The following is a 15,076-nucleotide window of genomic DNA, read 5'->3' on the forward strand; positions in this document are numbered from 1 at the left end:
AGATACTGAAACTTCTCGTTGCGAGCTTGATGATGCCATTGATGATGATTGAAGAAGATTTGAAGAAGATTTAGGGTTCTAGGGTTGAGAGAATGCGCTTACTTCGCAAGAGGTTCGAGAGCAAATGTGCTTGTTGTGAGTGAGTAGTGTGTGAATTGACAAAGTGTTAAGAGTAAAAACGTTTGCAATTCAAAAGAGACAAACAAACATAACATTAATGACAAAATTGGGGGTGCGTGAAAAGTACTTTCAAAGCTATTAAATCATCATTGCCCTTTTTAGTTATACACCAATACATACAGGCCACGTCAGAAGTTCACAGAGTAACTACCAAGTTAGTGGGCCAGAAGTTACCATAAAAAGTAACTCCCAACGTTTCCACTAACTCTACTATTCAGAAGCATAAAATCCAGCTTCTGGACTTCAGATGCTGACGTCATCATCAGAAGCGAGTTTTCCTCAGAACCTCAATAAAGAGCTTCTGATGGACTACTGCTTCTGAACTAACTTCAGAACCTAAAATCCTCTTCAGGAGCAAGCAAGCATTTAATCAGACACAAAGTGCATGTTCAAATTTTTCTTTATAAAATCAAATCTTTCAACAGTTAAAGGCTTAGTAAATATATCAGCCCATTGATTTTCAGTATCAATGAATTGTATATCTAAAATTCCTTTTTGAACATAATCTCTGATAAAATGGTGTTTGATTTCAATGTGCTTAGCTCTTGAATGCAAAATTGGATTTTTAGACAAACAGATAGCAGCAGTATTATCACAATAAATGGGAATATTGTTAGCAGTTATCTGATAGTCTTCCAACTGATGTTTCATCCAAAGTAGTTATGTACAACAACTTGCAGCTGAAATGTATTCTGCTTCTGCTGTAGACATAGCAATAGTTGTTTGTCTTTTGCTAGCCCAGGATATAAGATTATCACCCAGAAATTGACAATTGCCACTGGTTGACTTTCTTTCAATCCTATCACCAGCATAGTCAGCATCACAGAATCCAATTAGCTTATAATCTAAGGTTTTCCTATAAAGGAGTCCAAGATTAGTTGTTCCTTTCAAATACCTGAAGATTCTCTTGACAGCAGTCATATGAGATTCTCTAGGATCTGATTGGAATCTTGCACACAAGCATACACTGAATAAAATATCTGGCCTAGATGCAGTAAGGTATAACAAAGAACCAATCATACCTCTATATAGCTTCTGGTCAACTTTAGCTCCTTCATCTTCTTTGCTCAAGGTGCACGTAGGGTGCATTGGAGTGTTCATCACTTTACAATCTTCAAGCTTGAACTTCTTCAGAAGCTCCTTTGTATACTTAGATTGATGAACATAGACTCCATCTTTGCATTGATTAATTTGAATGCCCAGGAAGAACTTCAGCTCTCCCATCATGCTCATTTCAAATTCATCCTGCATCAACTTAGAGAATTCCTTGCAAAGAGATGCATTAGTAGAACCAAATATTATATCATCAACATATATTTGCACAACAAGAATATCTTTCCCAAGGGTCCTTCTGAAGAGTGTTGTATCAACCTGTCCTCTTTTAAAATCATTTTTGATTAAGAAATTACTTAGTCTATCATACCAAGCTCTGGGAGCTTGTTTCAAGCCATATAGTGATTTCTTTAGTTTAAAAACATGGTCAGGATATTTAATATCCTCAAATCCAAGAGGTTGCTTGACATACACTTCTTCTTCTATGACTCCATTAAGAAATGCACTCTTAACATCCATTTGATATAATATTATGCCATGATTAACTGCATAGGAAAGAAGTAACCTGATTGCTTCCAATCTTGCAACTGGAGCAAATGTTTCAGTGTAATCAATGCCTTCTTGTTGACTATACCTTGTGCAACAAGTCTGGCTTTGTTCCTTGTTACTTCTCCTTGCTCATTCAGCTTGTTTTTGAATACCCATTTTGTTCCAATAATGTTCTTGTGATGAGGTTTGGGTACCAGATCCCACACATCATTTCTTTGAAATTGATTCAACTCTTCTTGCATAGCTAAGATCCATCCACCATCTGAAAGTGCTTCTTCAACTTTTGTGGGTTCAATCATTGAGATCAGTCGAATCATTGATTCTTCTTGTCTGAAGTATGATCTTGTTCTCCTTGGACTATCTTTGTTTCCAATGATTAGTTCCTCAGGATGTGAAGACTTGTGCTTGAAGGTGTTTATGGGAGGATCTTCTTGATGTGAGCCATCTTGTGCTTCATCAGAAGCAGTTTCATCATGCGCTTCTGATGTGGGTTCAGCTTCTGGACTTTCTTCAGATTCAGCTATCTGATCAGGTTCTGGAGTAACTTCAGGAACCTGTATCTCTGCAACACTTTCACCTTGCTTTGAAGTTTTATCTTCAAGCTCTTTGTCATCAAATTTAACATGCATAGATTCTTCAAAACAGAGTGTTTCTGAATTATACACTCTGTATGCCTTTGACCTTTCAGAGTAACCTAAGAAGATTCCTCTTTGGGCCTTGGCATCAAATTTTTTAGGTAGAGCTTTTTGTTCAGAATGTAACATGTACATCCAAATTGATGAAAGTAAGAGATATTGGGTTTTCTTCCTTTAAAGAGTTCATATGCTGTTTTCTCCAAAATAGGTCTATTATAGATCCTGTTTTGAACATAACATGTTGTATTCACTGCTTCTGCCCAAAAATGTTTAGCCAAATTGTTTTCATGGATCATGGTTCTGGCCATTTCTTGTAAAGTTCTATTCTTTCTCTCTACAACCCCATTTTGTTGTGGAGTTCTAGGAGAAGAGAATTCATGGATAATTCCATGTTTTTCACAAAAAGCTTCAAATGGCTCATTTTCAAATTCTCCACCATGATCACTTCTGATTTTCAAAATCTTCGACTCTTTTTCAGTGTGAATCTGTGTGCAGAAGTTACTGAATACCTCATATGCATGATCCTTACTTTTCAGGAATTTCACCCAAGTTCATTTGCTGTAATCATCAACAATGACTAATCCATATTTACTTCCATATAAGGATGCAGTACTCACTGGTCCAAATAAATCAATATGGAGTAATTCTAAGGGTCTTGAGGTTGAAACAATGTATTTGGTTTTAAAAGATGATTTCACAATTTTCCCTATCTGACATGCACCACAGAGTGCATCTGAACGATAGTCAATGTCTGGTAGCCCTTTAACAAGTTGTAACTTACTAAGCTTAGAGATTAACCTCCAGTTAGCAAGTCCCAACCTTCTGTGCCACATCCATTTCTTATCATTCACTGATAGTAGGCAAATCACCTTCTGATCAGCCAGTTCAGAAAAATTGATTTTATAAACATTGTCAACTCTCTTTCCCTTGAACACAATGGATTTGTCTTCCTTGTTGATTACTGTACAGTTGGTTTTCTCAAAAAGTACATCATAACCATTATCACAAAATTGACTAATGCTCAAAAGGTTATGTTCAAGACCATCTACCAACCATACATTATTAATTGAGGTGGAGGAATTACCAATAGTTCCTGTACCTATGATCTTGCCTGACTGGTTGCCTCCAAACTTCACATTTCCTCCCTCTTTCATTGTTAGGCTGAGGAAACTGGACTTCTCTCCTGTCATGTGTCTTGAGCAACCGCTGTCTAGGTACCATGATTTTTGCTTTGGCACTGCTCTTAGACATACCTGCATCATTGACATTTTCAGATTTAGGTACCCATTGTCCTATGGGTCCTGGAAGGTTAGTACTTAAGGCTTTACTCTTCACTTCTTGTACCTTGTGCTATGAGTTGGGTTGCTTCTGATTAACCATCACCTTAGGTTTTAGTACTTCAGAAGCAGTAACTGTCTTCTTCTGAAACTTAGACTTCAGAACCTCAGATTTTGATTTCACCAGACTCTGAGGAATAGGTTCTGATCTTTTCAGGATCCTAACCTTTGAAGTCTTGGAACCAGATTTGATCATAGCCTTTGACTTAGAGTTCTTTGGCTTTGAAGTAATCTTCGCCTCAGAACTAGAAGCTTCAGGTTCTGATTGAACAACAGTTTCCAACTCAGCACCTTCTGGTACAAAGAAGGTTTTCAGACCTTATTTGATGCATTCACAACAAGATTTTAGATTGGTTTTCTCAAGTTTCATTTCTGGAAAACCAATTCCTCTGCCATTGTTCTTGTAAATGCTATAAATCATAGAAGCCACTCTGCTTCTGTCAATGCCAGATATGATAAAATCTTCAAGAGCAATTTCATGATTACTTAAAGGTTTTTCGTTACACTTTTCTTGTAGCTTCTGACATAAGAACCTGAGCTGATCTTCATACGTTTTACACATGAAGTCAAAGCCCTTAAGTCCTTGTTCAGAAGCTTTCAAATCCAATAGAGATGATTTTTGCTGTTTTACCAAATCAACATATTTTTCTTTTAAATCCTTCAACTCATTGGTTCTTACTTCAAAATGTGTAAGAAGTTCTTTAAGTGACTCAACAAGTTCTTCTCTGGGAATTTTGGAATATACCTCGTTTTCATCTTCTGAGTCTGAATCTGATCCAGCTTCTGAAGTTGCTGTTGCTACCAACCCAACAGCTTCCTCTTTATCAGATCCAGATTGACTTCCCAAATCATCCCAGGTTGCCATTAAACTTTGCTTAATCTGCTTCTTGAATTTGCTTGGTTTGAATGTAGACCTCTTTGACTTGTCCTTTGACTTTTCTCTTTGAAGATCAGGGCATTCAGCAATGAAGTGTCCAGGCTTCTTACAGTTGAAGCATCCTTTCTGATCTTCTTTCCTTGAACTTCTGGAGTTACCCCTTCTGGCTTGAAACTTTCTGTTCTTCTTGGCCAGATACTGAAGTCTGCTTGAGAGCATAGCCATCTCAGCAGGATCTGGTTCAGAATCTGAACTTGATTGATCTTCTTCTTCGGATTCAACCACTTTGAGAGCTTTTGATGACTTGCCTTTGGATGAAAGAGCTACTGATTTACTCTTCTTAGTAGACTCATGTTCATTAAGACTTAACTCATGAACTTTGAGAGAACTAACAAGATCTTCGACACTTAAAGTGTTTAAATCTTTAGCTTCCTCAATGGCAGTCACCTTTGGTCTCCATCTTGCAGGTAAGCTTCTGAGTATCTTGCTTACATGGTCAGAAGCAACATAGCTCTTCTTCAGGATTTGTAGCCCAGAGACTAAGGTTTGAAACCTTGAGTACATCTCCTCAATAGTTTCATCATCCTTCATCTTGAATAACTCGTACTGATGTACAAGCATGAGAGCTTTAGCTTCTTTGACCTTCTTGCTGCCTTCGTAGTTAGAACAGAGTGAAGCAAACATAGTTTTGGTAGTGGACTTGTCACTCATCTTCATGTACTCTGCTTTGGGTATAGCAGTGACAAGAGCTCCTCTGATAATATGATGCTTCTTGTAGAGTTTCTTCAACTCAGGAGTATGTTTCTTTCTATCCACAGCAGCTTCTTCTTCATCAAGGACTAAATCACCAACACCATCTTCCAGAATATCCCATAATTCTTCATCTAGGCTCATGATGTAACTGTAAAAGTTGGTCTTCCACCAAGAAAATTCTTCAGCATCTCCATTGAATTTTGGAATCTTTCCAACACTGGATTTCTTACTATCACTATAATCATGTGAAACATTTTTATAGCTAGTATCACCAGAACCAGTAAGAGTTGGAATAGGACCAGACATGTTTTTCTCAGATCTTTGACTGTTACACGATTAAGTGTTTCACAACAGACCAAGGCTCTAGATTCCAATTGAAGGTGAGAAAAAAACACAAGAATGGGGGGTTGAATTGTGTTTTGGAAAATTCTTCGTTTCTCCTACAAACTGAACACACTTGATCAGAAGCTAAGTGAGACAGCTTCTGAAGTGGTAATCGGAATCTAAATGCAGCGGAATAAAACAGAGAGAGAGAAGAAGAACGATACAAAGCAATTATACCGGTTCCTTCCATAATCCGGAAGTAGTCCAGTCCCCCTTGCACTTCTAAGGAGATTTCACTAAGAGTAGTATCTGATTACAATTGCTCAAGCACACAAGCAAGAGACTTCCTTTGCTCAAGCACACAATCAAGAGACTTCCTTTGCTCAAGAACACAATCAAGAGATTTCCTGCTCAAGCACAACTGCAAGAGACTTCTAACTAAACAAAATTACACAGAAAATTGTTTAAGGTTGAACACTTGATATACAATCAGAGGTGCTCACCATACAAATCAGATACAGACTCAATGGACTTAAGAATTTCTAAGATATGACTTTGAGACACAGAAATTCTAAGTGAATGCAGAACAATTTCAGCAGAGGTTTGGCACTTGTAATAATGTTGTGAGTCGTTTGTTCAGCATTACCAAATCTCTAAGTCTTCACTCCTTTATATAGAGGTGTGAAAGAGACGTTGTGAAATTGCCAGCACATCAAAGAGTCGTTGTTGAAGCTTGATCTTTCACCTTTGATCTTTTGCCTGATTTGGTTGTTGTCCTATGAAGAACCAATTTGAAATCCATTCCTTATCCAAAGGAACATCTATGCAGGCGAAGCCGTATTTTGGAGCTGTTTTCTTGTCTTGTAGCGTGGACACAAAACAGAGTAGTGGAGAACGTGGTTGTACAATTCGTACAGTAGTACAATGTCAACGCTTTCGTCCAAATTGCAAGCACATGCCTTCAAACACCTTTGAAATGACCGTTGCAAAATTCCACTAATCTTTTGTTGTGTTTTCGAATCCAATAGACAGCTTTTGCAGTGATGATTCTTCAATTCTTGAATCTTTGCAAATCCAGTTGATATTCAGCTTCTGGTGAAATGACTTCTGATGAGGCAGCTTGATAACATAGCTTCTGATGATGCAGCTTCTGAATGATACAGCTTCTGATAACGCAACTTCTGATGATGTGGCTTCTGGACCTCTTGTCTTCAGGAGCACTTTACTAACTTCAGGAGCGGCTTTACTTCAGGAGCGCTTTTCTAACTTCAGGAGCAGCTTTACTTCAGGAGCGCATTTTTCTTCAGGAGCGAGTTGCCTTCAGAAGCACTAAGCTTCATTTTATGTTGATTCCTTTTGCTCTTTATTTGCTCATTCAGAACCAATAAATGATTTAACCTTTTTAATTATGGTTCTGTACACTTGAACAAATATTAGCTAGTCCAATTTACAATTTTTAATACCTTGTATCATCAAAACTCTTTAAGGTTTATTGTTAAACACATTTTGTTCCAACAGAACCCCCACAACAACAACCTGAACAAAGGCCAAAATCTCCAAACCAAACTCAACTAGAGTCTCATCAACCTGAATCTGATGTTATCACTCAAGTTTCAGAGGATCAAACTCTGAATGATTCTCAAATCATTGTAGCTTTACCTGAACATGTTATTGAACCAGAGATTACAATGGTAACTAAACCAAGCTCAACCCATATTGGAGAAACTCTTAATCCAACCTTACCATTTGTATTAGAACATGTTAATGATCCACCTTTTGTTCCTAACTCTACTCATGCTGTTGAGATAAACACATCAACTTCCATAACAACTGATACAATAGTTATACCTTCATCTTCAAACTTGGCCATTCAAGCTTGTGCTCCTGCTAGAACCACAAATGTACCTTCTCCACCCACCCTGTTTCTAGAATCTTCTCTATTAGCAGATGTGTGTGAGAATATATTTCAGGAGCTGAACAAGTTAGGTCAAGCAAGGAACAATCTGGTACATGAAGACAGCTATGTCAAGAAGTGGACAAGATTTAAAGAAAGTGTAGATTTTGTCTTGACTGAACTTCAGAGATCATCTCTTGATGCTCAAGAGAGTGCTCAGAACAATCTTCAAGACTGGCTTAAAGGAGTTGTCAGTAACTTGCAAGAAGTTGAAGTCAGGAGAAGAACTCTTGTAAGGACACCCTTGTGCCTAGAAGCCAGGACTGCAACTAATTTTATTCCTTCCAGTATTCATCCTTTGGAGTTGGATTTAACTTGGCTGAACAAGATTAGCTTCTAGTTAGATTCAACTGAACTGGAATTGGTGCAGAAGAACTCTCCATTGGAAAGAGAGAATAAGTAGTTAAGGAAAGAGCTTTTAGACCAGAAACTATTGCTACTTGAATACAAGGCCTCTACAGAAGCAAAACTAGAAGAAGCAAGAATTAGAGAGGAGAATCTGCTTAGAAGCAATGAAGCTTTCAAACAGGATATGAAGAAACAGCAAGAAGAGACAAACCAGATGCTCAAAAAAATGATGGGAATGTTCCAGAAACAAGCCCAACCTTAGCTGCACACCCTTAGCTTGTTTAATTTCCATGTTTCTGCTTCTAAACTATTATATGATTCTGAACGAGTTTATGCTTCTGAATTATTTTATTTACAGAATTTCTCACTATGTTTTTCTCATCTCTTTCTTTTTGTCTTTAATTTTTATACTTTTTGTTGATGACAAAAGGGGGAGTAGATGTATAGTATTTATAGGCTCTGAGCCCCATCAATTTAATTTTAATCAAGTTAAATTAATAGGACCCTCCTCTTATCTCTTAGTATATTAATGTGAGATTGTTCTGAGTGTTATTACGTTTTTAATGATGAATTTAATTAAAATGGATAGAACTCAGGGGGAGCTTACAAACCTCACCTTAAAGTACTATTAGACTCAGGGGGAGCTTACAAACCTCATACCCTTAAAGTCAACTTGTTAATTAGATTAACAACAATTGAACATTTTAAATACTAATGTTTGTCATCATCAAAAAGGGGGAGATTATTGGAACAAAATGTATTTAACATTACTCTTTAGAGTTTTGATGATAACAAGATATTAAAAATTGTCAATTAAATATTCTAATATTTGTTCAATAAAATGAAGCTTGAAGCATCTGAAGCCAAAGTGCATCTGAAGTTAAAGTGCTCCTGAAGTGATGTTATGACGTCTTCAGAAGCAAGTTCATCAGAAGCACCTCATCAGAAGCTGAAGATCACCAGAAGCTGAAGTTCATCAGAAGATGAAAGACTTAAAGCTTCAAAGGTTGTTCAATGGATTTAATCTCGTCTAAGCATTGCAGAAGACCAGAAGAGTTAAGCAATGACTATTTTGAAAGGATTTGAAGGCATTGGATGCTTGTTCTTTGAAGATCATTGACAAATTACAATTGTACGAAGTGTACAACCACTACCTCCACTATTCTGTTTTTGTCTCTGCTACAGGACAAGAAAAACAGTTATTCCTGCAACGATGTTCCTTCATACTTGGAATGGATTTGAAATTGATCCTTCATAGGACAATAACCATATCAGGCAAAAGATCATTGGTGATTGATCAAAGCTTCAAACGACTCTATTTTGATCTGCTGTCAATTTCACAACGTCTCTTTCACACCTCTATATAAAGGAGTGAAGACTTAGAGAATGGCAAGGACTCAACAAAGATTTACAAGTGCCAAAACTCTATCAAAATTGTTCTGCATCAAAAAGTTCACTTAGAATTTCTTAACAACTTTCATATCTTAGAAATTCTAGAGTGTTAAAGAGTCTGTATCGGATTTGTATTGTAAGCACCACTGATTGTATATCAAGTGTTCAACCTCAGACATTTTTCTTTGTAATTCTGTTTGAATAGAAGTCTCTTGCAGTTGTGCTTGAGCATGGGAAGTCTCTTGATTGTGTTCAAGAGCATAGGAAATCTCTTGCAGTTGTGCTTGAGTAGTTTGAAGTTTCTTGCTAGTTTTAGCAGTGATCATTTGTAATCAGATATTACATTTTTAGTGAACTCTCCTCGGAAGTGCAAATGGGACAGGACTACTTCCGGTTTGTGCAAGGAACCTGTATAATTACTTTATGTCTTTCTTCTTTCTCTCTCTTTGTTTTACCCGCTTCTAATCAGTGTTTTCAGCTTAGGAGAAAATAAAGAAAAAGCAAACACAATTCAACCTCTCCTTCTTGTGTTTTTCTCACCTTCATACACAACCAATCAGACAATGATCAAGGATTTGGTTCACATCAGGGTTGTTGGTAAGGTTCAAGGTCAGACCTTTTGCAGCAAGGGTAAGAACTTCAAGCATCAGATTTTGAGGATCCATGGATGCAATTAGGAACAACACGGCAAAATAATAGGCTAGGGTTAGGAAGGAAATTGAAGCTGGTCGCATGAAAGGAAGATACAAAGACTAGGGTTTTGGCTGTGAGAAAACAATTACCCATGAGGGTGAATATAAATAGCAAGTAAAGGAAACATCTAGATCACCTGATCAGATGAGAAACAGGCTCTCACAAGGAAAAAGTCTGACCCAGGTGGTGGCTGCGGCCCAAGAGAGGGTTGCGGCTTTAACCTTGCTCAGGGAACCTAGGAGAGAGTTGACTTTCGCATAGGGACCAAAAACATATTTAACCCTAATTTTTATTATATTAATTTTGACTAAAATTGCGCGTGCGCCCACACACACACATATATATACACATAATTTTTGTTTGTGTTTGAGTGAAATTTATGTTAAAGTTATAAAAAATTTGATATGTTATTTTGAATATTAATAATAATAGAACCATCACATGTTACTCGTGAGCTCATTATTTACTGTTTAGAACTTTTTGACCTATAAAATACGCAATTTTGTAACAAACTCATCATTTTTTTAATTTATAATAAATTACCAAAGTGGATGGATCTAAGAAAAATAAAAAAAAAATCTTTGTATGGTCTATTTTCTCATTTGAATCGTTGACTTAGAAGCTCAATAGTCATAGAAACAATGAATATGGGCCGTTTGATGTTATAACATCAATAGTCGTGTGTCTTGTGAATTCACAATCTCAGTTTAGATAATTTTCAAACAATCACACACACTCACCCACTCTCGTACAAGAAACTCTTTGGTTTCTTTCATTATCTATAGAAGGGATTCAGATCCTAGTTTTGCAGAAAAAATTCCTTATCTTGCTAAGGATTTTCCTAAAAATCCTTACGCGAAATCAGTGATCCCATGATGATTCCTTCTCAACTAGGTTCAAATATTTCACCTCTACCATCACATTACACCACATATTTGTACCAAAGTCAGTCCAATCAACTTAAAGAAGATCTTTTGAATGAGGCCAACCATCACTCTAGTTTTTCTGCAATGGTTCCTTTGCCCATCAGCCCATTCCCTTTGATCCCAACCCATCGGTACAAGGCTACTCACACCAATGGGTCTCAGAGAGAATTCATCAGTGCTCAAAATCCAATGGTCTTTACACCAAACCATAATAAGATGGAAGACATACATGGTCGCCTTAACACTAGCAAAGGAATTTGGGATTTGTCTACAAAAAATCTCTTTCAATATGGTGAAACTTCGCAACCTCGGGTAAGTCCCTCTCTATCACCATCACTAGCTTATGATGCACATCGATCTGTGTCAGTTAATCCTGAGCTTCAAGGAGATCTTTCATGCAATGATGGAATTGGAAACAAATCCCGAGAAAATGATCAACAATTCGTGCTCAGTGACCAAAAGCGGCGGAAGAGGATTCAAAATAATAATGAAATTCAACACAAGGATCCCAATCAAATCAAGGGACAATGGACTTCAAATGAGGATCGGTATATCAAATCATTTAAAATTTTGCATTGTCTTTGCTTATTGTTTTAATTTTCAATTTGATTCATCTTACCTTGATTATATTTTTTTTTTTATATTTGTTATCAATTCTTTACATATGATAAACAATGAATAATTGTTTTTATTTTTGTAGGGTTCTTGTCCAATTGGTGGATCAATTTGGGCTTAGAAAATGGTCCCGTATTGCTAAGTTTCTGAAAGGCAGAATTGGAAAACAATGCAGAGATAGATGGAATAACCATCTTCGACCAAACATTAAGGTGTCATTCTTTTGAATCATTTCTGGGATTTATTTCTTACACATACACATATAAATAAAATAATATCAACTCTAAGCAATATTGATTCTTGCTTATTTGTTTACCTTAACATATTTGATTTTTACATGTATACGCACAGTTGCATCAAATAAAACGAAAAAGATTATGGATGCATGTAAATAAATGAATCAATGCAAGTAAAATCAATATGTATGTTTATGATTTTATAAAGAAAAGCAGAATTGGTAACTATCATAATAGTTTAATAAACATTTCATTGGATTTAAAATGATTTTTTTGTAATACATCACCACTAGTCTAGTTGTCTATTTTTTATAAATAAGTATTGTAATAGAGATACAATATTCTTATTGTTCCTATCATCAAGAACTAATTTTTTTAAAAGACATTTTTTCAAACTTTTTTGAAAATACTGATGATAAATGTGTTACTTTTTGTAGAGAACAAATGTGATGATGTCTATAGTAGTGCACCTAAGTTTTATCCATAAGTGTTTTTAATTAATATTTGGGGGGATTATTTACCCTTGTTTCTTAGGGATTTTTTTTTTTTTTGAGATAGTCACGGACTTCTACTCTTTATTTCCTTAGATCTCTTGCTTTTTTAGTGTTTCTGTTTTTGTACTTTTTCGAGGGTTTTGGTTTGGTCCCTCTTCTTGTACAATTTTTCCATTTTTAAATTTTTTTTCGAGCAAGTGGTATAGGATAGAGGCTGGTAGGGAAGCCTAGTTGCCCCTTGATGCCTTCCTTTGCACTTTAATTCATAAAAAAAATGAATAAGTTTTTTGTTTGAAATCTAGTATTGAGGTAGTTTTTGTTTATAGAAATTTATCTTTACCTATTTTTAATTTTGGTAATTTCGAATAGATGAATTTTACACGAATGATATTTGACTTCTTTTCACGCAACTCCTTTCACATGTGTTTTTGTTTTTAGTCCTACATTGATTATATAAAAATATTCAATGTATTATTTAAGTCACGAGTTTTTTTCACTTAATGGACCAAACTCTCATTTGTTTTTTTAAAACAATGTTATGTTAATTTGTTAGTATTTGATGGAGGTGAAAATTTGAACTCAGACCATTCTTATAACTTTACTCTTTCAGTTGAACCACCAAGTCAACCTTATAACTCCCTTGTATCTCTCATTTGTAAGACTAATGTTTCTTATTTTATACAAAATGACTAAGAATGTTTAAGATGTCTCTCTCTTTTGTTTTTCAATTTTTTTTGTCTCATTTGTAAGACTATATAGTAGCATGAAGTTTTGACAACCGTCTTGTGTCTTGATTTTACACTATTCGTTCTATTACCTATATACTTTATCTCTAGTATGTGACTCTTGGTCATGATTTATGTTAATTAAAAACTTATTTTGTTTTGTTTCGTTACCACTTCCTTTAAAAATAATTCATGTGGAATAATTGTGCTCTGTTTCTAATTACATTGCATTGTAAATGATCGATGTTGAACTCTGTGACTCAATTTATTTTTAGAGTGATACTTGTCAAAATTATTCCATTTAATAAGTATTTATGAATATTATCTTTAGTCAATCCAACACTTGAAGTTGAATATCTATATAAGCCACGTAAGCTTATGATCGATACATTACTCGTATTTCAAATAGTTTATCATACATTGGACTGAAGTAAATTGATGATTTCTTTTTTAAACTTTACTAAATTCGTAGGTTTGATATAGTCAATTACTTTGCCATTTGTAAATTGATGATTTCTTTTTTAAACTTTACTAAATTCGTAGGTTTGATATAGTCAATTACTTTGCCATTTGAAATGACAAAATATAACCAATTGTTAAATTGGTTGATCTCCAATATGCCTATATGTGTTAAATTGGTGTTTGAATTTTCCTGTTGTTAAATTGGTGTTTGAATTTCATCAATTTTGTTCTCTGCACGGTGCCACTGTGGGAACAAATACGTGTTATATTTTGTTAGATAGCTAATTGGAATAAGTCATTACTAAATTGATGAAATGAGAATCTTCCGTACATTAAATATAATTAACCATATATCTAACCCACACATATTGTTATGTATGATTTCAGAAGGATTCGTGGACCGAAGAGGAGGAAAAAAGATTAATCGAAGCTCACAAAATATTTGGAAACAAGTGGACTGAAATTTCAAGAAGATTGCCAGGGCGCACTGAGAACTCCATCAAGAACCACTGGAACGCCACTAAGCGCCGCCTAAATGCCAAGAGGAAGAACCGAGGTAAGAGTTCAAAGGGGATACTACTTCTAAAATACATAATGGAAGTCATCAATGCTAAGGAAGTTGAAAAGGAGCCGATGACGTATTCTATGAGCATGATGGACAATAGAAATCAACCAAATTTTGAAAGCTCAGAGAATGATTTTAGAACTGAAGGTTTGGCTATTCCAGAGAACGAAATTTGTGGGTTTGTTCCAATGACAATCAATGGTAATGATGGAATGGCAAGTGGATCTGGTACCATGATGAATTATGAGTTTGGATCATATGGAATGGAGTTTTTTCCTGAGGTTCCTCTTAAGCAAGAAATTGATCTCATGGAGATGATCTATAAAAACCCTTAAGATGGGTTGGATTTATTGGTAATAAAGTTATCATGGATTTGTGTTTCGTTTATGTTATTATTTAACTTGTGGCCTGCGATGTGATGAATTGTTTTAATGACTCTATTTAGAGTTATTTTGTTTTGCTGAGTTTTCTTGTGGATGGAACTAATGCTTGTTTACTATTATGACTTGGATGAGTAACTTTTATGGTGACTTGAAACCTTTATTTTGTGGTCTAATGTCTTTTTAAGGTAATATTATCTCAGTGATCAATCAATCTTAATATGTTGCTTTATGTTGATATAATTAAAGTTGCAAAGATAAAGTCAATTTTTTCCACATGGTTTAAATTCTTGATTTCTATGATCAGGTTTTGTGTAAAGATATAAATTTTCACACCTTTATGGTATCCAAGCTTCTTGTTTCATACAGATTGATTTGTATGAATTCAGATTTTAGATAAGCCGGCTCAAAATATGTGTTACTAATGTATTATTCTCTCAGTGTCATAGAATGCTTTCTCAAGAAGGAAAAAAATCATCTCAATTTTTTCTCTCATACTTTTTCATGTTTAAGGTTTTAACCCTTATCCAATTTTTATCCCTTACCTAAAATTAGGGCCGTCCCTAGGCATAGGGCGG

At 35.4% G+C, this 15,076-nt stretch overlaps 1 protein-coding gene across 1 annotated transcript; it reads left to right on the forward strand.

Moving 5' to 3' along the window:
- Positions 1 to 10,833: 10,833 nt before the first annotated feature.
- Positions 10,834 to 14,659, forward strand: LOC146906402 (uncharacterized). The gene is made up of 3 exons (XM_085726616.1): positions 10,834 to 11,569; positions 11,722 to 11,848; positions 13,941 to 14,659. The coding sequence occupies exons 1-3, from the start codon at positions 10,968 to 10,970 to the stop codon at positions 14,451 to 14,453; spliced, it is 1,242 nt and encodes a 413-aa protein (XP_085582742.1). The 5' UTR covers positions 10,834 to 10,967; the 3' UTR covers positions 14,454 to 14,659.
- The last annotated feature ends 417 nt before the right edge of the window (positions 14,660 to 15,076 follow it).

This window comes from Medicago sativa, chromosome 7, assembly GCF_051527215.1.
Source record: "Medicago sativa cultivar Bolivia chromosome 7, Bolivia_mono, whole genome shotgun sequence".
Taxonomy (NCBI): domain Eukaryota; kingdom Viridiplantae; phylum Streptophyta; class Magnoliopsida; order Fabales; family Fabaceae; genus Medicago; species Medicago sativa.

What these genes read in the sequence shown, in the direction of transcription:
- LOC146906402 (XM_085726616.1), top strand. Translation starts at nt 10,968, where the DNA reads ATGATGATTCCTTCTCAACTAGGTTCAAATATTTCACCTCTACCATCA. An exon ending in TGGACTTCAAATGAGGATCG is followed by an intron (nt 11,570 to 11,721) that starts GTATATCAAATC and finishes TTATTTTTGTAG; the next exon opens with GGTTCTTGTCCAATTGGTGG. An exon ending in ATCTTCGACCAAACATTAAG is followed by an intron (nt 11,849 to 13,940) that starts GTGTCATTCTTT and finishes GTATGATTTCAG; the next exon opens with AAGGATTCGTGGACCGAAGA.